The sequence below is a fragment of the Protomyctophum bolini genome (assembly GCF_963924005.1).
Source record: "Protomyctophum bolini genome assembly, chromosome: 18".
NCBI classification, from domain to species: domain Eukaryota; kingdom Metazoa; phylum Chordata; class Actinopteri; order Myctophiformes; family Myctophidae; genus Protomyctophum; species Protomyctophum bolini.
In genome coordinates this window covers 25801601-25825111 of record NC_137879.1, presented here as the reverse complement: position 1 = coordinate 25825111, position 23511 = coordinate 25801601, and the positions used below count along the sequence as shown (strand labels likewise).

Here is a 23511-nt window from a genome sequence, read left to right as displayed (position 1 = left end):
ACAACAAAGAACAGGGTGCAATAATATATGTATTGTGATTGAATGCCAAATAACATTTCTTGTAAATACAAACTGGAGTAAGTTACTATGATTCTGTTGATTCTATGAATCCTCAACAACCTTAGCTATTGTTCCAACCTCTGCTATTACATTAATTATTTATATTATACTATACATTAATATATATTTTGATTATTTGACCCGTTTCTATCCTGTGTTTCTCTCCTTGCTCTTCCCCTATCTCTATCCTCCTCCCGTCTCATGGGAACTATACAAAGATAGTGCACACAACAAAAGGATCCACTTCTTTACACCTTAAAACCTGTGATGTGACCATGAAGTTGACTCTGATTTCTGCTTGTTAATTTGTCAACCAGTTAACACTTGTTAACACTGAGTTTCCGTCAGCCGTGACATTTTTAATTTGGAAATGGATTCCTATTCACTAAAACATTTTTTCAAACATCATGACAATGTCAGGGCTAAATGTCTAGAAATGAATGTTGTGTACCAGCAGTGATTGCCTGTCTAAATCAGTTCTAAAAACAATGTGCCATACACTGTGGCATAAAAACAATGCCACAGGCACACAGAGAGCAGGATGGCACCATTACGTTCTCAAAAAACAATATAATATAAATAATGGTTTAACATTACAACAATATAATAACAATAACAATATAATAGTGGCTAAGTGAAAAACCAACCTAAATCAGGGTGGTGAAATAAAATTTTCCACCTAACCACTTAAGCCCTGTAGTATACTTTGTGGTAAGACAAATAGCAAAACTATAGCTGATCTACAAACTCACATAGGGTTGTGACTTTTCCCAGAATAGGGATGCCAGGTTCAAGTCTCTATTCGGAATCTGGGGTGAACATTTGGCAAAAGATTGCTTATCAGCCAAACTCAACGCATGTGGTGTTGTGACATGGTGAGCTTAACGTGTATCGGCTATTTTCTGCTAAAATATTTGGTGTAGAGGGACATAGTGAAAGTGTACCTAGTATGGAGCCCTGAGGGACTCCGTTCAATGTACAGTATGGGTTTAAGTGGTTAAAAGTGCAGCACAGACAACAAACAGCGACATCACCTCTCATCTCCCGAAATGTCCTAATCGCCTCTACACGCGTTCAAAATGGCGACTCTCTCGCTGCCTCCTTCCATGCTGACCCTGCCCACTGTACTGTACAGTATGCCATTCGGATGTAGCAATGATGCACACACACACACACTAGGAGGATTAGGGAAGGCTTACCGACCGACCGTGCCAGCCTTACTCCCTGTGCCACCCCTACCCCCGGCACGGAGGGGGGCCCCGCCTGGCATGGCAAGGTGAACTAGCCGCTGATTGATGGGCATGGTTTCAGCCCACTACTGTGCTCCCCACGGCCTGGGCCTCCCTTCTCTTTCTCCTACCGCTGTCTTGGCAGCACTGCCCATCTTCTCTTCCATGCCAGGCAGTCAGCTAAAGCTCCTAGTGGGCACATCAATTACATAGCGGCACCTCCCTTCTTTTTTCATGTCTGTCTGCGGCTGTCTGCCGTCTCAGACGATGCCAATATGCTTCACCTCCGTCTCTGTCTAGCCATCTCTTCTGACAGAGAAAGTGTGCCTGTGTGTGTGTGTGTGTGTGTGTGTGTGTGTGTGTGTGTGTGTGTGTGTGTGTGTGTGTGTGTGTGTGTGTGTGTGCACACGTACGTGTACATGTGTGTGTGTGCCTGCATGTGTAGCCTACTCACATTTACAAACACATCTGTGCGTATGTAAAAACCCACATGTGCATGCAGATTTTGCACACACTCCTGCACTCTCTCTTACGCAGGTCATAACGGTTGGTGGGAAAACCCTCCCCTGAGAGTGCTCACTGCCGTGGGCTCAGCTGTCCTATAGGCTCAGGTGTGCCTGCATGTGTGTGTGTGTGTGTGTGTGTGTGTGTGTGTGTGTGTGTGTGTGTGTGTGTGTGTGTGTGTGTGTGGTTTGAATATGTGGCCGTGGATGTCTGCAGTAGCATCCAACATTAATTTACCAAATTCTTGATGTAATTTTTATTATGAATTGCATAATAAATTATTCAAATAATTAATTAATTCAAGTTCAGCCTGCTTCACTAGGGTCTAATGAATCCTTTAATGGCCTGTTAATTCAGAATGTTTAATTCAGAGAACTGTTGCATGATAGACAAGATAAGAGTTTATGACATTAAATACAAGTATTTTATCCCTGCCTATTTTCTAGGGTTTCAAAATGAGCATTTACGTGATGTGAACTTTTCTACGTCAGCTGTTAGGCTTGATGAATTTACTTGCGGCGATCTACCGCCATCTGCTGGATATATGGTCATAACATTATTTTAACTTCTTTACAGTTTGTTTACAGAGTACTACTACTGCTGAGTTAAATTCGTTTAATTATCTCAGACTCCAAATATTGGTATTATATGATGTTTTACCTTTTAAAATAATATTTATTTTGTATAAAAAAAACTAAACTGCACACTCAGTCGATCTCCATTCAGTTCAAACATGTTCAAACACACACCCACAAAAAAAACTAACTTAAAACATACATTTTCCACTTTTCTTCAAATTCATGCAGCAATCAAAACTACATAAATGTGTTGTGCTTAGTGCTTACCTTTCACCTTTGGAAACTTTCGCTTGTAGCATGACCCGGCGCGTCGCGCAAATAGACCTCCATGTGTTACAGTGAAATTGAACTGCTATCGAATTCTGTGACCCCAGAAGTCAGTGTACGTCCTCTCTCCATAGAATAAACCAGAGAACTCCGAGTCCTAACCTTAGGTCCTAACGCCATGTAGTCTGTTTACATTAGCAATACATCTATAAATTGATATTAGTGCTGCTGACTGAGTGGTGGACATTAGGGTTCAGCAGAGACGACAGGGCACCAATATTGACGTACTATTGAGGTCTACGGGAGCCGATGAGGGCCATTGGTTAACATACGATGGCAGTGAACATGGCGGCGGTGTCTGGGGCTCCACTGCAGAGCAGTAGCCCGGCTAGAGAGCTCTCTCTATCGGCTCAACAAGGAGTGAGCCAGGCTCACGGAGAGAGGCTCAAAACCGAGGAAGGAACAGGTTATTATAAGATGTTATGTTCATCAATTTTACGTTTGTAATCTATTCTTTAGCCAGCCCCCAGCAAGGCATGCTAACGCAAGCTAACAGTAGCTGTTATCAAGTAAACAATAGACTGTTTCAATAAAGTGGTTACTTAAATTGCTCTTCGGTCAAACCAAACTTCCTAATTTAACTGGCTACGTCAGGCATCATGAACTCCTAACATAGATAGTTATTTATTGGTACTTTGTCCGGGTAAGTTATCTGCCTGGCTAGTTAGTTAACTTGAAGCCATAGATTACTGAAGCTAGCAAAATAGCTAACCGTTCACTTACACTACAGTATCCAGTAGGCAGACAGTCTTCCAAAAGATAACAACTCTAGAGACATGACACTTTAGTTAACAGTATGACATTTTTAAATATTCAGGAGATGTTGATTATGTTTAATTGAATCGTTGAACAATAAGAAATATAAGACATAATCCACTTACGTGTTGCTTTGACCTGTGTTCATCAGTGGTCAGAAGAATCTGTAAAAAAAATTAATAATACCTGCCCACACTATCTTCGCAAAGAACTGGATTTCTGAGTCTCTGAGTTTGAACATACATTGTGTATGTTTTTGCCTGGTGTCTTATCTTGACGTCTGTCCACTGTGTTGCAGAGGCTGAAAGGCAGACCCGGGTGGTTGCCCTGCTGGAGAGGCTTCATGGCAAACACAACGCTGCTCGGCCCTGGCAGGAGACCAGCAAGGTGGTCCGACAGGCCATGGTGAGACAAAACAACCGCTTATGATTCAGTTCACAGTGCTGTTGTTTCTGTTGTTTGTGACCTGAACCACTGTTTTCAGTCTTGTGTTGTCACTGAACTGCACTTGTTGTATGTGACATTCTTGCACTCCAAAATGGCTGATTCTTAAGCGTATTCTTTTTAGTCATAGGGTTATAATGTTTATATAACAGCCAATACTTATTACTTGCCAATGTGCTCACTGTAGTAGCCTAATTTATTTCTGCCACTCACCCAGTGATGTTCTGACCTGAAAGGGTGGTGGAAGAACTACTGGCAGGATTTCAGTTGTATGTTGCTGCAGACAGCAAACCATATTAAATGTTCAACTTCCTTCGCCTTTGTTCTGTAGTCTGTTAGCTGGCGAGACTGCTGGTGTGGAATAATGTTGTGGAACTAGAGTGGAGAATTCTGGGTATTGTAGTAATTGGCCTCGGGAAAGTCCTTGCACCAATCAATAAAGGGATGATAGATTATGTATAATAGCTGGTGTTTTTATTGGTGTGGCTCTGCAGGAGGCGAGATGTCTAGGAGCAAGTTTCTTGTAGTTAACCTACATGAACAACATTTATTTATTGGTAGTAAATTTCAGTTTTCTATTTATTTATTTATTCTTTATTTACCCAGGGAAGTAGCTGAGCACATGTGCTCATTTTCAGCAACGCCCTGCACATAGAAAAACACACACACACACACACACACACACACACACACACACACACACACACACACACACACACACACACACACACAGTCACACACACATTAAAAGCTGGGATCTGACCAGTAAAACCACAGTCTTATACTGTTGGCCACTAAGCAGCTCCCTATATTCTGCATGCCTTCTTATGGATCCACTCCTTGTCTGCAGGAGAAACGTGGCGTTCTGAACCCGGCAGGCCGCCAGCTCTTGTTAACCTGCCTGGAGACCCTGCAGAAAGCGCTGACAGGTGAGCACTTTAAAACATTGCTTTGTTTGGTAAAAGTCTGCGTATGAATCCAAATTATTTTATTGACAAATATTGTGTTTGCACATCAATAAATTTCACTCTGTGACATTGTTGCAGTATAGTATTGTTGCAGGGGGGTTACTGTGTCCGGTTAACTTCCCCCAAAATACAAAATAATTTATGAAAAAACGTAAATGGATGTAATTTATTTTATGGATTGCCTATATGATGTAATACACTACACACTATGGACTGTAGAGTCTGCAGTAGCAGTATGGGTAAATGTTTCTCACACAAGTGATCAATGACCAGTAGTAGTTCGCAGTGCTGTTTCTATGGACCACCCAATGGTCACACTGGGGGATCCAATTTGTTAATTTCCTGTGTTCATATGTTTTTTCTTTTTTGTTTGTTTTCTTTCCCAGTATCATCTCTTGCCTCCATGACAGATCGTCTGGAGTCCATTGCACGGCAGAACCAGTAAGTCTTCTTTCTGCTTCTTTACTCTCGTCCTTTCACTGCCTGCCTGGCCGTGGACGTGGAGCTAAAACAAAGCCACAAGCTTCACCCTTCAGGTTATTGTTTGTCAGGAAAGTGATTATATTTCTGTCTGACTGATGGAGTACAAATTATAGTCTGATGTTGGCCTACAAAGCAACCATAGGCCCGGCACCCCCATACCTTCAAAGCCTAATCCAACTCTACAACCCCTCCTGCTCACTTAGATCAGCTAACACAGGGAAACTGTCTGAACCTTCCCTAAACATCTGGGAGAAAGATCCACATATCCCTGAGTCTTCTCTCTCCTGGCTCCCAAACTGTGGAACAATCTCTCCATTGCTGTTAGAACTGCAGTTTCACTCTTAATTTGTCACTGACACCGCCGTAATCTGAAAACTCACCTCTTCAGGCTCCCACCTTAGCCTGTAGCACTTGAACTAGCCTTGACGGCCATGGCATGCAGACTTAAAGGGCAACTTCACCCCTTTTGCAACCAGATCTTATTTTAATGATGCTTGACACTTTCCTGGGTTTTTTTACCTGGGTAATATGTGTTTTAGGATATTTTAGTATTTCAAAGTGTCCATGGGCTCCATGATGTCATGGACACTAGGCTCACTTACTTCCTGGACTACAATTCCCATAATGCTTTGGTCCACTGCTCCTCCTTGTGGATAGGGGGAAGGCTGTCTTACTGAGACAACATGTAGTCCAGGAAATAAGTGAGCCCAGTGTCCATGACATCATGGAGCCCATGGACACCTTGAAATACTGAAATATCTAAATACACATATTTCCCACGGCACGCGACAATTTCACCCCCACGTAAATGCGCTTGCGTTGTTTCCCCTCAACTTCTCTGTGGGTCCAAAAAAACCGCCTCCCATTGAAAATGAATTACCAGGTGTGTCAGTCACTGCCCGTCTGAAAGGACCTTTATGCAATGTTTAAAACTATAGATGGCATGTTATTTAGACATGCTAGGTTGTAGGTTAATTATATATCTGGTACGAGGTTGTATGTACCTGTTATCCTATCGTTTCTATAGTTTCAATGTACATATACTTTTGTTAACACGTTGACTGCGTTATTAATCTATAACTCCCGTTCCCTGCTGGTGTTTTCACTAACCTTGGAAACCCTGTATGTTTTAAAAGTTATCAAAAAACTAAGCGAATAAAACATATAAAACTAAAGTCGAGAATAGCATGTTCCACAGGAAAAGACTGGGAAAAAAGTCAGGAATAGCGTGATCCGCAGGGAATGTGTTAATAGTGTATTGTTTAGATTGATGCTAGTTTCTTGATTTACCTGTGATCCTGGTTTACTGAGGCACTACACTGTCTCTCTGCATTTAATGCGTTTACCTTGCTTATTGTAATTCGCTCTGGATAAAGAGCGTCTGCCAAATGCCTAAATTGTACTCTGTCCACATGTGCTCTATTTCCATTTAGTTAACTATAGAATTATTTCTATGTTTCCATTTGGAGTACACTGTATAGCTTTTAATTGTCTCTTTAATGCTCCTTTCATACTAAATCATAAACATTGTACCATGTAGGGCTGTGCAGTGTACTGTATATATTGATTCACATCATCCTGTCAACCTTAATGATCACCAGTTGTATCTGATCTGTCTCTGTCTGTCTTCCAGGCTGGGCTCCCATCTCAGTCCATCGGGGACAGAGTGTTACATCACGTCAGACATGTTTTACGTGGAAGTCCATTTGGACACCAGTGGACAGCTGGTGGATGTCAAGGTGGCTCATCATGGAGAGAACCCTGCGGTCAGTACCACTAAAGCCCCATTTATACACTGAAAATAGCAGCTCTACAAGCTCACAGCGCGTATTGAATTCCACCCATGTTTATTGTTATCGATGGATTATATGAAGCGATGTGTTTTCACTCATTATTCCTCGTTTTTTTCCCGGAAACAACATATTTGTTTGCATAGTGTAGATTGTAGAAGATTAAAATTATTCCCCTTTTTGTTTTTGTTACTCACAGAGCTGTCCCGAGCTGATCCAGCACCTGACGTGAGTAAAACACAATGCACACAGCACAATACCAGTTTGACCTTTAGTCTCGCCCCCCAGGCGTGCACTGGCCTATGACTGGCATATTGCTATGATATGATCCCTGATTTACTGTCATCCCTGATAATGTCATAGTGATGTCACGAGACCTGGGCACAATATATGGGGGCTTTCCCCATGTATAGGGATTTTACTATCATCCCTGATGAGGTCATAGTGATGATCACAAGGCCTGGGCACAATATATGACGTGACGTGACGACTGAATACATTTTGTATTATACATTTAGGGTGAAATTGCTGAGAAATATTTTGGACAGTAGTCATCTTTATCTTCTGCCTCTTCAGGGAGAAGAGTTTTGAAGAGTTCTCCAAACACCTGAAGGGACTGGTCAATCTGTACAAACTTCCTGGGGACAAGTAAGTATATTGTGCAACAGTTAATCAATTATTAGACATAATCTATAACTGATAACTAAATAAAATTATCAATTAATAATCAATCTCTTTTTGGGCATGTCATATGAAATTCTTTTAAATAAATAGTGAAAACAGCTTTATTTTTGCACAGCACCCAAAAAGACAATACAACTAAGATATTTATTTAAATGGTTAAAGATTTAATGAGGAGGTTGGTTACAGAACAGTGCATGCCGCCAAGTACAATTCTGCAGAATCATGCAGTTTAATGCTTCATTCTCTTGATAATTTAGAATGGCTGACGTGTTGCATGGGTTGGGCACTGGATATGGACTGGGACTTGCACTTTTGTTTCATCACTTCAGCGCACTTATTGATACAGGCTTCTGGTTATCAGAGCCAGAGCATTTCTCCAACAATAAAATCCAATATAGAAACTGAAGCTTGATAAGGGAGAGATCAAGAGATGTTGGCTTTCTCACACAGGAGGAAAATGGGTTACATCTTAAAAATAGGAAAATCTATTATGCCCCAAATTGATTGCATAAGTCTGTTGATCAATCAAAGTGATTGATTGCACTGACCTTTGACATCGACCAATAATAGAAAGTTCAGTAATTGGAATTGTATCTGAGGGTAGATACCCTCACAAAAACATGCAGTAATCCTGGTCTCTAAACTGCCTCCCCCTGGCCAGCCGGGGCGCCTGATGGAGGGGAAAGGAACTGGTTGGAATAACGTGTTCCTTCCACGCGCTACGTCCAACCAGGGAAATTCCCCCCTGTCAAGTGTAAAGGAGCAACTTGGACACTCAGGCATGAAGGGAGCATGAGTTAAGTCCGTTGCTCTCCCCAGGTTGGCGGAGGGTGTGTAGAGCCCAGGATCACAGTAGATGATTGGCACAGGGGTGAAAAATGGGTTACAAAATCGTGGGATAAAAAATATATTAGAAAAAAAAAAGGAATTGTATCTGCAATGAAACGCTGGTATTGATTCAAATGATACTCGGGAAGAATACGAATACCTGTAGTGTAACATTATTATCCCCCCCAATGTGTGATTCTCTTGCTGTCATTGTGTGTTCCAGTAAGCTAAAAACCAAGATGTATCTTGCACTGCAGTCCCTGGAACTGGACCTCACCAAGATGATGCACATGTTCAGGTCAGTTCATTAACCCAGTGTTTCCCAACCTGTGTCCGAGCCTGGGGTTGGGGGCAAAGATCACAGAGGCCTTGTTTGATGCATTGTGAACTTGTGATTTGCTAGTATTCATCGTATGAGAACTATACAGGGCATAAGTTGTTAACATGTCTGAAAAGTGTGTGTGTGTGCGCTCGCTCGCTCATGCGTGTCACACATGTAGCTGGTCTCAGCTTTTTTCAGATGTAAGAAGGGGGTGCTCCAAGGGTTGGAAACATTTGGCAAGCCGGAAAAGCAGATATAAAAGCTCATAACGGCATTGCGACACGTTGGAAATTGATATTTTTGGCTGAGAGATTTGGTGTATAGGGGAAAAGTAGGGGACCCGTTATAGAGCCCTTAGCCATGGTCAAGGAAATGAATAAGGTGTAAGTGGTTACACCTCAACATAATCCTCTCCCTCAAGAAGGGCCCGCAAATATATCAAGTTATTAAATGGCTTGGTTGAATGCTTGATTCTGATTGGTCAATCGCTTAATTCAGTGGTGAGTTATCTCATCATAATGACCACTCCGCTCTATAACAGACCTCTGCCTATTCAAGCCCTCTGAGCACCGGCTGCGCCCCGCTTGATTTACTGCTGTTTCCAACATGACAGCCATGTAAACACACACACACTAGTGACACACAATGTCATTTACAGCTAAACATTGCTCTCAAAAATGTTTTTGAAAACATTTGAGTGAGAAATAGACGAAGCAGGACCCGAAAATGGATTCTATTTGATCAACTCACTTCCTTGTTTTCCGACAGTGCTCCAGCCCGGCAGCTGGCCAAACGCAGCCAGCGTGAACTTATGGAATACTTTTTTTGTTGTGTTTTGGGTCAATGTATTAATTTATGTTAGGTAGCCATGTAATAAGCGGGATAATATCTTGCTAGGTGGTCATTGTCGGGATATAATTCACCTTCAGGGAGTTTTACTTAACTTTTCCCCTAACCTGTGTTCAGAAATCAGAAGACAAAAATGAACGTCAATGTTATATTATATATTTGTCTTTATTTAGACATTTAAAATAAAAATTCATGCTTCAAAGTTCCTAAAAATGCCACAGACAAAGAACATAAGATTTATGATGTATTTTTGTATTACATTGTATTTGTGAATGGCCATAACGAGTAACGACCCTATGTACTGAGTTCAAATCCGTGAATAACATCTGTTATTTTTGTGAATTGTGGGATGCTAGGGTTCAAGTGGTTAAATGTAATTCTGAGTAGCATTAAAATGTCGTTATTCTAACTTGCCTAAACCTGCAGGTTGATAAGTTTAATTCAACTCCTCATCTCCTCAGCATAACCTCTTAATTCAAGTCTTTTCCTGTGCTTTCCAGGTTAGCAACCAACGCTAACACGGTGGAGACCATTCTCCACGGCAGTGTGGGCCTGCTGGCGCCCCGCAGCGGCGGCCATCTTGTTTCTCTGCAGTGTTACGTGTCTCCGTACGATGTTTTTGAAGAGACAGGCACGCAGCTTAACTTCACAGACACTAATGGTGACTGCATGATTTATGTGATATTTGCATGTATAGGTCTTGGTGATATGGACAAAATAAAAAAAGATCTTTGAACAAATACCTAACGATATTTGTGGGGATGTTTAACCATTTTAACCCTGGATATTTGAAAATAGCCGATCTACAAGCTCTCAACACGTCGCATTGCACGTTGTGAGTTCTAGAAGATAACTGCTATTTAAAAAAGATCTTGGATAAATGTGTGCTTTGTTTTTATATATATTGTATATTTTTATACAATTGGCAGTCCCTGTTACAAAGTATTTTGAAATGAGGTTCTGCCACTCAGCAGCCTAATTTGGGGATCCTTGACATGAAAATGTTTGAGAACTCCTGGACTAGACTATGAGATTTCTGATAAATAATCAGCAATTATTATAACTAAATGAGTCTATAAACTTTATAGAAGAGCTCGAACAGTCAGGGTAAACATTAAATCGCTTTACTATAATGCAGTCTTTAAAACCAAGAAAACACTTATAAATATTATTGGTATATTGGCCAGCCCTGTTTCATGGTGTTGGCAGTTCCTGTAAACAAAACCTAACCACTTGTCTTATCTGTTCATTTTTATAGGTTGAATTTGTCTTATATTTAATTTTAATTGTATCAAAACGGTCTTAACCACCTATATACTTCATTAACCAGGGTCCCCCAGGGATCTGTATTTGGCCCCTTACTTTTTTTACACCAAAACTTGCTTATTTTTTCTCTCCAAATATTCCCCTATTACACCAAGCCTAGAACAGGGATGCTAGGGTTCATATGGTTAAATGATCAACATTACACACAGCATATCTGCTCATCTCCATGCCCCTACACAGACTGCTGGAGAACACATTACACACAGCATATCTGCTCATCTCCATGCCCCTACACAGACTGCTGGAGAACACATTACACACAGCATATCTGCTCCTCTCCATGCCCCTACACAGACTGCTGGAGAACACATTACACACAGCATATCTGCTCCTCTCCATGCCCCTACACAGACTGCTGGAGAACACATTTCACACAGCATATCTGCTCATCTCCATGCCCCTACACAGACTGCTGGAGAACACATTACACACAGCATATCTGCTCATCTCCATGCCCCTACACAGACTGCTGGAGAACACATTACACACAGCATATCTGCTCCTCTCCATGCCCCTACACAGACTGCTGGAGAACACATTACACACAGCATATCTGCTCCTCTCCATGCCCCTACACAGACTGCTGGAGAACACATTACACACAGCATATCTGCTCCTCTCCATGCCCCTACACAGACTGCTGGAGAACACATTACACACAGCATATCTGCTCCTCTCCATGCCCCTACACAGACTGCTGGAGAACACATTACACACAGCATATCTGCTCCTCTCCATGCCCCTACACAGACTGCTGGAGAACACATTACACACAGCATATCTGCTCCTCTCCATGCCCCTACACAGACTGCTGGAGAACACATGAAGCTGCTTTGCAGTAATAGCCTATCTATTAGAGTAAATCTGTATTATTCCCCAAGGGCCATTTCTTCTTCCTGGTCAGCGTTTCTTTTCCCTGCAATGGCACTTCAGAATGCAAATTACCGTGACTAAAGACTTCTTAGGCACACATCCTTGCATAATTTGGAACAGTTATGTCCTGGAAACATAAATTCCATAAAGCGTGAGAACCTTGCAGAAGCCTTCATGTTGCCTCTCTTTCTATGCCCCATCATGTGTTTTATTGCACCATTATTTCCCAAACAATGGGTTGGGCCTATTTCTGGGTCATGGACACATTTTTATAGGACCCATATTTCCTACATAAAAAATGAAAATAATTCAAGATTTTCCAAATAGAAAACGATGATGAATCTGAAACATTTTCAAAATAATTTCCCCAAAAAACGCACACAAAAAAAATGGTAATAGCAGATCTACAAGCTTGCATCGGGAGCTAATCCTGAGCTTGGAAGTTGTGTATTTTCACTAAATGCGGTTTAAGTGGTTCATTAATAATGTATTTTTGTAAGTTTGGGTCCACAGAAGACAGAAAAATAATTATTTTAGGTCTTGAGCTGAAAAAGAATTCCTGTTAAATTGGTCCTGTTGTGTTTGCCCCCTCCCAGTGCCCCGGTCACTGGGCATCAGCGTGTCTGTGTCGGTGGAGGGAACCTCCTCGGTGTTCAAGCTGCCCATCGCTCCGCTCATCACTGGCTCCCATCCGGTCGACAACAAAGGGTAAGACAATCCCAACGCACCCCCTTCACTTCTCTCCTGCACTGGAACGTGCAATAGCAATTCTCTCTCTCTCTCTCTCTCTCTCTCTCTCTCTCTCTCTCTCTCTCTCTCTCTCTAATAAAATAAATATAATCCACGGTTTGTTTGTCTGGAGAATGGAGATCCAACACTATGTCATATTATCAAAGTATAAGTAAAGAGCTGGTCATTGTGCTGCAGAGTGAGAAGCTGCTCCGCTCTGCTAATTGATCCGACCTATATATATTTGCGCAACTGACTGGCATGAGGTAGCCTAGTAATTACGGTATACTTATTTGGCAGCACCTGCAATTCAGTAACCTATACACATTTCAAAAGGCTTTCATATGCTATTAATATTTTTTCTAATAAGGTTTGTCCTTAGAAATGTGATCATTTTTGTATAGTTTTGGATATTAACAAATTAATTTTTAAAGCACAGGGCCTCGCATTTCTCCCAGGCAGCTATGATTGCGAGCCATGCGTGCGCCTCACAGCAAGCACTCGTCTCGCTGCTCTGCTGTCATAAAGCCTCGATTAAACTACGCTTTATTTCAGTTAATGTTACGGCAAGAGGAGAAGAAATAAAATCCGTTAGTTACTTAGTTTACACTTGACAGCGTGTGTTGTTTTGAATGGTAGCCAAACTGTTACTTTAATTAAGTTTTTTTTGTTTTTTGTTCCATAGAGAGCCTAGAGGGTTTGATTGATTTAAGAGTTCATTCATGTTACGATCGGGTGGTGTTTTTTTGGTGTTTTCACATCTTCAGTTTCAATCTGAAGAGAAGCAAAATGCCTTTCGTTTACAAGGTCTGGATTATACATTTTTTTATTTGAGAGGTAATGCCTGTGTCAGGCAGTTTTATTTAATGTTGACTTGAATACGGTCGGATGTTTTATTGTAAGCCTAATTATTTGTGCGTCACTGCTTTCATGAAAGCTGCTACAATTGGGCGAAAGCAACAGTTGTTGCTTATCGTTTAAAATAAATGACACCAATCCAAGCATGCGTTTCTCTCTGCTATATCGTTGTTTAAGCCAAATTAATTGTGAGTCACTGCTCATCACGCATCGCACCCCCCCCCCGTTGGGTTTCGAAGCGTCGACGATCGAAACAAATTCAAATCCAACCCTGCCTCGGGTATGGGCACTGATGATGCGGAGGAGAGAACACGCCCCCAGCGGGAATTGAACCCAGGACCTTCTAGCTGTGAGGCGACAGCACTAATGACTGTGCCACCGTGCCCCCTTTATTACTATACTTGCAGGGGCTAATTGCCCCCTCAAGTATAGTAGAATTTGAGAAACCATCATTGTGAGAGTTGAATTTGGAAAATATTCAGTTTGTGTTTAGGGTTCGTATTAGGCATTTAGAGATGGAGTTATAGAGTTATGCCTGATTTCTTTTTTTATGCGTTGTTGTCGCTCACCGAAAATAAGAGATCTACAAGCACACAACGTGTGACGTGTTCAGCCTTGTTCGGCTCCAGGGTTGGGGTACCTGTACAGTAAGACAAACATGTGTGTGTTTCAGGACGCCCTCCTTTTCCTCAGTGACCAACTCCAACTGTGTGGACCTGCCGGCCTGCTTCTTCCTGAAGATGAACCGACCCATGCCTTTCTCTCTGTCATTTATACAGAGAATGGGCTCTGCTACTGGTGGGTTGTACCACTTAAACCACTGGTTCTCAACGTCTGGTCCGAGGATCACCTTACGGGTCCATTGGTTTCCATCTGTACACTCTCGGAGTTAGACATGTTCATTTGGACAACCTGGTGGTCCCCAGACCCGAACGTTGAGAAACAAGTTACTTAAATCCTATAGACTTTGTTCCATGTACAATAGCGATATAGGTATATGAAATTATTATTAGACCTTTAGACCCTCGGGCCACAGTGGCTCAGGAGGTAGAGCGGCCGCTTGGGAAACGGAAGGCTCCCAGTTCGATCCCCGGCTCCACCTGGGTTAGTGTAGAAGTGTCCTTGAGCAAGACACTGAACTCCTAATTGCTTCCGATGAGCAGGTTGGTGCCTTGCATGGTTCCCTCTGCCGTCGGTGTGTGAATGGGCAAAGCTTTGGATAAAGGTGCTAGATAATAATAATAACTTGAATTTATATAGCGCCTTTCAAGAAACCCAAGGACGCTTTACAAAACAAACAGATTAGTTGCCAAAAGATAAGTGCACCATTTACTATTTTACCTTTATTTATGGAGGTAAAACCTCTCATTCGTGGGAGCCCTGTCCAGAATAGCAGCTATAAAAGTGAAAAGCAAACATTAAAAGACACAAACTACAGTTAATTCATCTAGCTTCATCTTGCTACACAAGTACACATTAAACAAAGCAATATATCACTGTGGGTCACTGTCATAATGGCAACATTAAGTTTTTCGCAGTGGTTTTAGTATTGTGAGATTGATAAATGGTAAAGATTCTTCTATGCATTTCAGGATGGAATTTTGTGATTCTTTGGATGAAGTCTTTGCTCATGTGTGTGTTCTCTGTCCATCTCTCCTTGATGTGTGTGTGTGTGTGTGTTCTCTGTCCATCTCTCCTTGATGTGTCTGTTCTCTGTCCATCTCTCCTTGATGTGTGTGTGTTCTCTGTCCATCTCTCCTTGATGTGCGTGTGTTCTCTGTCCATCTCTCCTTGATGTGTGTGTGTTCTCTGTCCATCTCTCCTTGATGTGTGTGTGTTCTCTGTCCATCTCTCCTTGATGTGTGTGTGTTCTCTGTCCATCTCTCCTTGATGTGTGTGTGTTCTCTGTCCATCTCTCCTTGATGTGTGTGTGTTCTCTGTCCATCTCTCCTTGATGTGTGTGTGTTCTCTGTCCATCTCTCCTTGATGTGTGTGTGTGTGTGTGTGTGTGTTCTCTGTCCATCTCTCCTTGCAGGCATCCCAGTGTTTGACAGCTCCCCCACTCTGGCTCCTCTATACCAGCTTATTGTTCACAGCCAACGGCAGCTTCTGGAGGAAGGCAGTCCTCCTCCACCTCCATCACACAACATGCACTTCTACTCTGTAAGAAAACACGCACGCGCACACACTGTCTGGTTTTGAAGCTCACATACATTTATACAGTAGCTGACCGATATATCGGTCACTGACCAGCTGAACGATATATCGGTCAGCTTATGACTTAAACATATCTATATATTTGACTTTTCTATTTGACTTTGGTATCAGCAATTGTGCAGCAGACAGTTTTTACCTTTTTATATTAAAAAAAGAAATATATCTTCAAACAGACTTCAGTTTTGTTCACATTGTTCTCTCTCCCTCTCGCCTCCTCCTCAGTCACTGCCAGACCAGCAGCACTGCTACTTCCTGAACGGAGACGCACCGGTGCAGGACGGACGCTCCCTGCAGGGGGCGCTGGTGACCAGGATCCCCTTCCGCCACCCGGCCCAGGTGCCTGCACTGCTCGACATCATCCGCCACCAAGCGGCCTACAACACCCTGATCGGCAGCTGTGTCAAGCACACATCCATCAAAGAGGGTAAGGTAGTGGATGGCCGGTCGGGTGAATGAGAAAATGCCACTGGTTCCACTCAACAAGCCTGCTTTAATGGAGTCTTCAATGTCACTCTATCAATGTCACTGTATCAATGTCATTGTATCAATGTCATTTTGAGAAAAGCGGAATTTGCAGAGACTGCAGGAGGAGTTTTCTTGTTGATGCTAACCAGATGTCCTGTGTGACCAGCTTTTGTTAGAAATAGTATGTAGAAATGGTAGTTATGTAATAGCTTCTGAAGGTAGCAGATCCACAAGCTCACAACACATTGCAGTGTGACACATTGTGAGCATGGTGATCTGCTATTTCTTTTCAAGTTATGCATTTAAAAAAATGCATTAAATGTTGTTCTTCTGAGAAAGTAAGAAATAATAGGACTATAGTCACTCACTCACTGACAAGAGTCCAGTTGTTGATGAAGGAATATGTGCCTGTTCCTCCAGACCATGCAGGTCTGCTGCAGTTCGAGGTGTGTCCTCTGACCGACTCCAGCTTCAGTGTGTCTTTCCAACACCCCGTCAACGAATCCCTTGTCTGTGGTGAGCACCCTCACTACACTACATGAACTCTTTTTCTTTAAAACATATGAAGTTAAGTTAATAGACAATTCAACTGTTTTTGTACTGTTGAATTGATTACTGTAACTTGTGATGCTAACAGCCCTCTCCTCTACCTACTGTCTGTTTCTGCAGTGGTGATGGAGGTGATTGACTCCAGACAAGTGGCCTGCAAGCTGTACAAAGGCCTTTCGGACGCTCTGATTTGCACTGACGACTTCATCACTAAAGTGGTTCAGAGGTGGATCCGTCTTTTCTCTGCCTTCTAATTTTGTGATTATTATTATGTTATACAGCAACAACATTGCTAATTGTGTCCTTGTTTCCTCAGGTGTATGTCCATTCCTGTGACCATGCGAGCCATCCGGAGGAAAGCGGAGACCATCCAGGCAGACACGCCGGCTCTCTCCCTGATCGCTGAAACCGTGGAGATCATGGTGAAGAATAACCTGCCGCCCTCTGGGAGTCCTAGCTACAACATGGCCGCAGGTGACGGCACTAACCCCATGGGCTTGCCTGGGCTCACTGGGTCCAACACCCCTACTGGAGGAGGGGCCCCCGGGGGTCCCAACTTTCCGGGCCCCATCAGCTCTTTGTATGGGGCCCGTGGGCAAGCACAAGGTGGAGAGTGCCAGGGAGGGGCGACCGGCCCGGGAGCATCGCAACAACAGCAGCAACAGCAGCAGCAACAACAAGGTCAGGGTCACACTGACGATTACAGCAAAGTCACCCAGAATCCCATCCTCACCAGTCTGCTGCAGATAACCGGAAGCGTAGGTTCAAGCCCCAGCTCCCAGAATGCACCGCCGCAACCCCACCAGACCCCACCGCCAACCTCTTCGCCTGCCAGCAACACCAAAAACCATCCCATGTTGATGAATCTGCTGAAAGACAACCCCACGCAAGACTTTGCCGCGTTGTACGGCTCCAGTCCGCGGGAGAGGCAGAATTCGTCATCTGGCTCTCCGCGCACCGAGAGCATGGGTGGCAGTTGCTCTGGTTCAGGATCGAAGGGGAAGAAAAAACGGCCAAAGATGCCTGGTGGTCCTGGGTCAGCGGGTGGTGGGATGGGCATGAAAGGTCAGCAGTCATCCTCCATGCAGCACCACCACCAACACCAGGCCACGCACGAGGACGACTTCCACCGCGAGCTCTTCTCAATGGACGTCGACGCCTCCCAAAACCCCATCTTTGATGTAAATCTCCCCGGTGACGGCTTGGACACACCCCATAGCATCACCCCGGCGCCCAGCCAGTGCGGAACTCCACCCTCCGGCCCCGGCGTGTCTTACCACGCACAGGCACACGTCCAGTCCCAACAGCAGCAGCAGCAGGCGGCCCTGCCGCCTCGAATGGTGCGCCTCTCCAGCTCCGACAGCATCGGTGCCGACATCACAGAGATCCTGTCGGATCTGCCGGAGCAGACGGGCAAGGGCAGCGGCGGAGGCCCAGGACAGCACCACATGGGCAGCGGTGGAGAGGACGGAGGCCCCCTCGGCACCCCCAACCGTGACTCCTCCAGCTCCGGCCAGGGCAGCGCCGTGTTCGACTCGGCAGACATCTTCAACCCAAACAGCAACGAGAACCCCTTCACGGACGCCGCCGACCTCATTGCCGAGGCGGCCGCCACCGCCGCCACACCCACCAGTGACTCCTCGTCCAACAACTTCTTTCCCGACGCTGCCGACTTCAACCCTGACCTGCTGACCTCGGGCCACGGCTTCTCCCAGGGCTACTTCGATAACAGCTCGCCAAGCGCCGACGGAGACATGGACCTGGTCAAGGGCTTCGGCGGCAGCAGCCAGCAGAACACCCCGGCAGGAACGCCCCAAAACCCCACGCAGCATGGACAGAGCACCCCGGATCCTTCGCTTAAAGACTTTGACATGGGCATGGTTTTTGGAGGTAATAGTGGTGGGGGTAAGCCACTTTTAGGGCAGGCTCCAGACTTGGGAGACACTCACTCATCTCATGGAGGTGGCGCGCAGAGCCCACTCATGATGGGCCTGGGGGGGATGGGAGGTGAATTCAAAAGCGCAGAAGCCAAATTGAAACAGCAGCAACAGAGCCTCATGAGGCCGAAGGACGACAACGGTGGCAGCAGTGGGAGTGGCTCGGGCATGGGGATGGGTGGAGCCATGTCGACGGAGGGAAAGCAGGTGAAGCGCAGCAGGACGCCCTCTAGTGAGGGAAAGTCCAAAGACAAGCCCCCTAAACGCAAGAAGCTCGACCCCGATGGCAAGTCGCCATCTCACAGCTCAGGGGGGCGAGCGTACACCCCTCCCAGTGGCGGCTCGGGGTCCGGAGGAAGCATGAGTGGAGGAGGCTCCAAGTCTCCCGGTAGCGCCTCAGGACGCTCCCAAACCCCTCCGGGAGGCGCCACACCTCCCATCCCCAAGATCACCATCCAGATCCCCAAAGGCATTTCAGGTGGGAAAACCTCCTCCCATGGCGGCTACACCTCCAGTAGTTCTGCCACCAGCGGCACAGGAAGCTCAGGAAGCAACAGTGGCGGCAAGAGCCACCATTCACACTCCTCCTCTTCCTCAGGGAAGATCAAGACCAAGGAGGGCTCCATGACCCCGGGCAACAGCTCCAAACCAGGTGGCGTGGGACCCTCCCAGTCTAAAGGCTCCTCTCAGGGAATGGGGGTAGGTAAACCAGGCTCTTCCCCCATCACCAAACATGGGATGTCGGGGCCGGGAGGAGGCGGAAACAAGATGAAGCCTCAGGGTGGCAAGCCGCCCGGGTCTCTCATGAACCCAAACATGAAGCCCAACATCTCCCCCTCACACTCCCGCATGGGCAGCTCCGGTGACAAGCTCTCCTCCCCCATGAAGATGCAGCCGGTTCCAGGCACTCCGCCCTCCTCCAAGGCCAAGTCTCCTATGGGATCGGGAGGCGGGAGCTCGGGCGGGTCCAAGTCCGGTGGAGGGATGGGTCCTCAGAAGCCAACGGGAGGAGGAGGTTCCTCCTCTGGCTCTTCATCGTCCACGTCTTCCTCCGGCTCCATGAGCTTCTCTGGAGGAGGCTCCCAGTCTCAGTATGGAGGTGGTGGTGGGGGGGGAGGAGGCGGTGGGAGCAGCGGCGGGGGGGGAGGTGGAGGTGGTGGAGGAGGAGCAGGAGGAGCAGGAGGAGCAGGAGGAGCAGGAGGAGGAGGAGGAGGAGGAGGAAACAGCGGAGGAGGGGGTGGAGGTGGGAGCAGTGGAGCCGGTGGTCAGAACAACGCCAACAATCCCAATGCCAAAGGGAAATCTCCGAGCCGCAACAAGAAGCCCTCCCTGACGGCGGTCATAGACAAGCTGAAGAGTGTGGGAGGCGGAGGGGTAGGGGAGGATGGCTGCGAGGTCGGCCCCCCTGCAAGCGGGCCCACTGGAGGCGGGCCTGGACCCGGTCCCGGTCCTGGGAACGTACCTGGCAGTGGTCCCTCCAACATGGGTCCATCGAAACATGGCATGTCTTCCCAAGGCGGGGACTACAAGAGGGAAAAGCCAGACAAAGAGGCCAAAGCCAAAGTGTCTGTTTCGGGGGGCAGCGGTGGCGACAAGAAACTCATGGACCCCAAAGCGGTGGGGGTGAGCGGAACCGGACTGGCCAAAATCATCATAAGCAAGCCGGACGGCGGCTCGCCCACCATCAAGGCCAAAGTCACCCTGCAGAAAGCTGTGGACGGTTCTGGCGACTCCATGCGGCCCCAGATCTCTAGCCTCAAGGCCTCTCCACTTTTCAGCGGCTCCACCCCCAAACACGACCGCTCGTCCCCCAGCCACAGCCGCTCGCCGGGCTACACGCCACTCAACCACGACAGCGAGAGCGAGTCAGGCAGCAGCTCGGTGGCCGAGAAGTCCCACCAGAATAGCCCGAGCTCGGACGACGACCAGAGCATGAGGCCACTCCCCCCGCAGGACTACATGAGCTCCCTCCCGCTCAGCTCGGGAGAGAAGCACAAGAAACACAAGAAGGAGAAGAAGAAGCAGAAAGAAAGGGAACGAGAGAGGGACAGGGACAGAGAGAGGGACAGGGACAAGGAAAAGAAGAAGTCGTCCATGTCCATGGGGCCTTCCTCCCATCCCATGAAGACGGACAGCTGGTCACGGTCACCCATCTCGGCTTCAGATTCGTCCCTGTCCATGATGGCTTCGGAGCGCCCTTCGCGACCCAGTCCGGTCTACATGAGAAATGAGGATGATGACCTCATGGACTCTGCCCTCACAGGGAACATTTAATGCTTTGACAGAGACTCTTGCTTGAATCTCACCCATCTTTTTAACCCCTTTTTTCTTTTTTTTTAAGATGCATGCCATTTCACATTGAACTGGGACGCTGAATATTTATTCATTTCAAGCCACTTGACTGTGGAACATCGAATGAACACTGACAAGACATGTTAAGTCAATGCTGTATTTTAAAATGGTTTCAGTATCATCCCCATTTTATTAACATGATTTTAGTTTATTTAAAAAAAAAACATTTTAGTCGCCTGAGATATGAAAATGTCGTTATGATCGATTGTGGTGTTGCTCATTATATGTTTCTTTTCACTTTTTAATACATTTACTTTGGTGTTCCCAATATGTCATTGTTGTCACACAGTATGTCTAAAGAAATGATGTTCAACCAGAATGCCATTATACTTTTAAGATAAAGACCTATTACATTTAAAATGGATTTTAAAAAAAGGATTTAAATTGCCTTGTTTTTCAGACAACTGGAACTTTTTAGATTTTGATACCTTTTAAGCTGTCATTGTGCCGGTTAATGTAAATTAAAAAAAAAAAAGTTTTGTTTTTAGGGGAAAACACATTTACCCTTATTTTTTCTTAACTGTAAAGGATTTGGAAGCTTGAAATAAAATATTTCAATGCCGGAAGGTTGTTGTGCCATCTTTGTTTGTGTAAGTGGGCAGAGATGCATCTGACTAGCTGGCTCAGCAGTCTTAATTTGTAGTTTACAGATTAAATTGCACAAATGGAATTAAAAGTGGTTCAAATCAGACACAAGTTAAGAACACTTCTAATTTAAAGCTGTTGCTTTGATATTACTAGGGAGGACAATTCATGTTCCTTTGGGAATTGCATTATATTTATTTTCTCAAACAATACTTGACTGACAGAGAAAATGGATACAACATTATTGGCTCAGGAGCTTTAAGCTTTTTTTTGGAAATGGTGAATTGAAACACCAGTGGTTAGCTGATTATGTTGATAGACTTAGTTATTGATCTGTGTGAGGAAATTCTGATATTGTAGCAGATATATTACATTGAAGCATAAAATGCATGTAAGAGTAGAGGGAGAAGAATTAATCACAATAATATAAAAAGGGATACCTATGGTTGTAAATTAACCTAATATGGTTAGTTTTCCACATATCCTTGGTGACTACATTTGGGGAATTTTCATAGTGACCAATTTTACAATAAACCACTGTAGTTTCATAAAATCTATGTTGTGGTTCTGCAGCTGCCCCAATCCACTTGAAACCAATGTTTGTTTATATAGAACTACTTTGAAGTGATATGTGATGAATATTATTTTTCCAAAGGTTACACAATTTTCATAATTGACACAAAACATTCTCCCAAAAAGTTGCTAGGAATCCATGCTAATAGAAACTGCAGGCTTTCTAGCCCTGAAAAGTTGCAATGCGGAAATGGAAGCTGTCGTTCTCACGATTATACAAATCGAAACATTTTTGTAAAAGAAAATCTGCCTAACGATATGTCACTGGTGGACGGGTTTCTGAACTGCCCATCACCCTCCTATGGGACACAGATTGAGTAGAAAAAATTGTGTCATTTTATCATGATTATTAGTGTGGACCTATTATCTGAAGATAGGTTGAAAAGTGTTGATGTGGTCCTTTAATCATATTAGTCGGCAGTTGCAGAATTTAAACAGCAGATGGCAGCAGTGAATTGACTAACCTTATGTCATTGATGGGTTATTTACAACTGCATCCCGGGCAGGTTCTGATAATGGTTAAGCCTGTTTTGTTTTATTAACAGCAATAGCGAAGGTCTTCCTCGTAGCCCACCAGGGACAGAGCCGTGTGGATATTTTGCTCTCCAACCGATGAGGCGGGAGAGAAAATGAAAGAAAGAAAAGAGAGGCAAGAAAAGAGGCGAAGAAGATGACATGATGAGAATACTGCCGTTATCAATGACTGACTCATTAGTATTAGCGGCAACACCTGTGAAGTAAGTAGGGAAGGGGCCCAAGTTCTTTCCAAAATGGTGTGTGCATAGAGCCCATTGGCAAAAGGCTTTGGGAAACAATGCTCCAAAATAGACTCTATAGCAGAGCAGCTCTGTACCACCAAGATGGCCAACAAGGGAAATCAAAGGGTGCGCTCTTAGGTCACCCAAAGGGAAAGTTTCTGATAGTAATTTCTCCCCGACCCCATTATGTTCCGTTATGTGTGCTTAGAGATGTTATTAATAATTTTAATTATTAATTATAATATGTCCTTCATTTTTTGGTGAGCGGCCGGGAACATAGGGGTACAACAACTTCTCAGTCAGCATCTTTGCTGCCATTTTTTGAAGGAGCAGCACACCAAACCTAAGGATGTGGATGCCTGTGAGTACTATACTGTACCATGTCAAGAAAATATGCTAATTTGTTTATTTAATACTCTAAAGGTCTAGGCAAAATTCTAGGCATTCATGGCATCTAGCTAATACAG

The 23511-nt window shown here is 44.8% G+C and overlaps 1 protein-coding gene across 1 annotated transcript; it reads left to right on the top strand.

The window, feature by feature from the left end:
• The first annotated feature begins 2975 nt into the window (after window positions 1-2975).
• On the top strand, window positions 2976-21694 carry med1 (mediator complex subunit 1). The gene is made up of 16 exons (XM_080789079.1): window positions 2976-3104; window positions 3753-3859; window positions 4749-4827; window positions 5253-5307; window positions 6983-7115; window positions 7339-7367; window positions 7716-7787; window positions 8875-8949; window positions 10323-10483; window positions 12618-12729; window positions 14282-14406; window positions 15644-15771; window positions 16048-16249; window positions 16711-16806; window positions 16960-17065; window positions 17156-21694. The coding sequence occupies exons 1-16, from the start codon at window positions 2984-2986 to the stop codon at window positions 21048-21050; spliced, it is 5496 nt and encodes a 1831-aa protein (XP_080645205.1). The 5' UTR covers window positions 2976-2983; the 3' UTR covers window positions 21051-21694.
• The last annotated feature ends 1817 nt before the right edge of the window (window positions 21695-23511 follow it).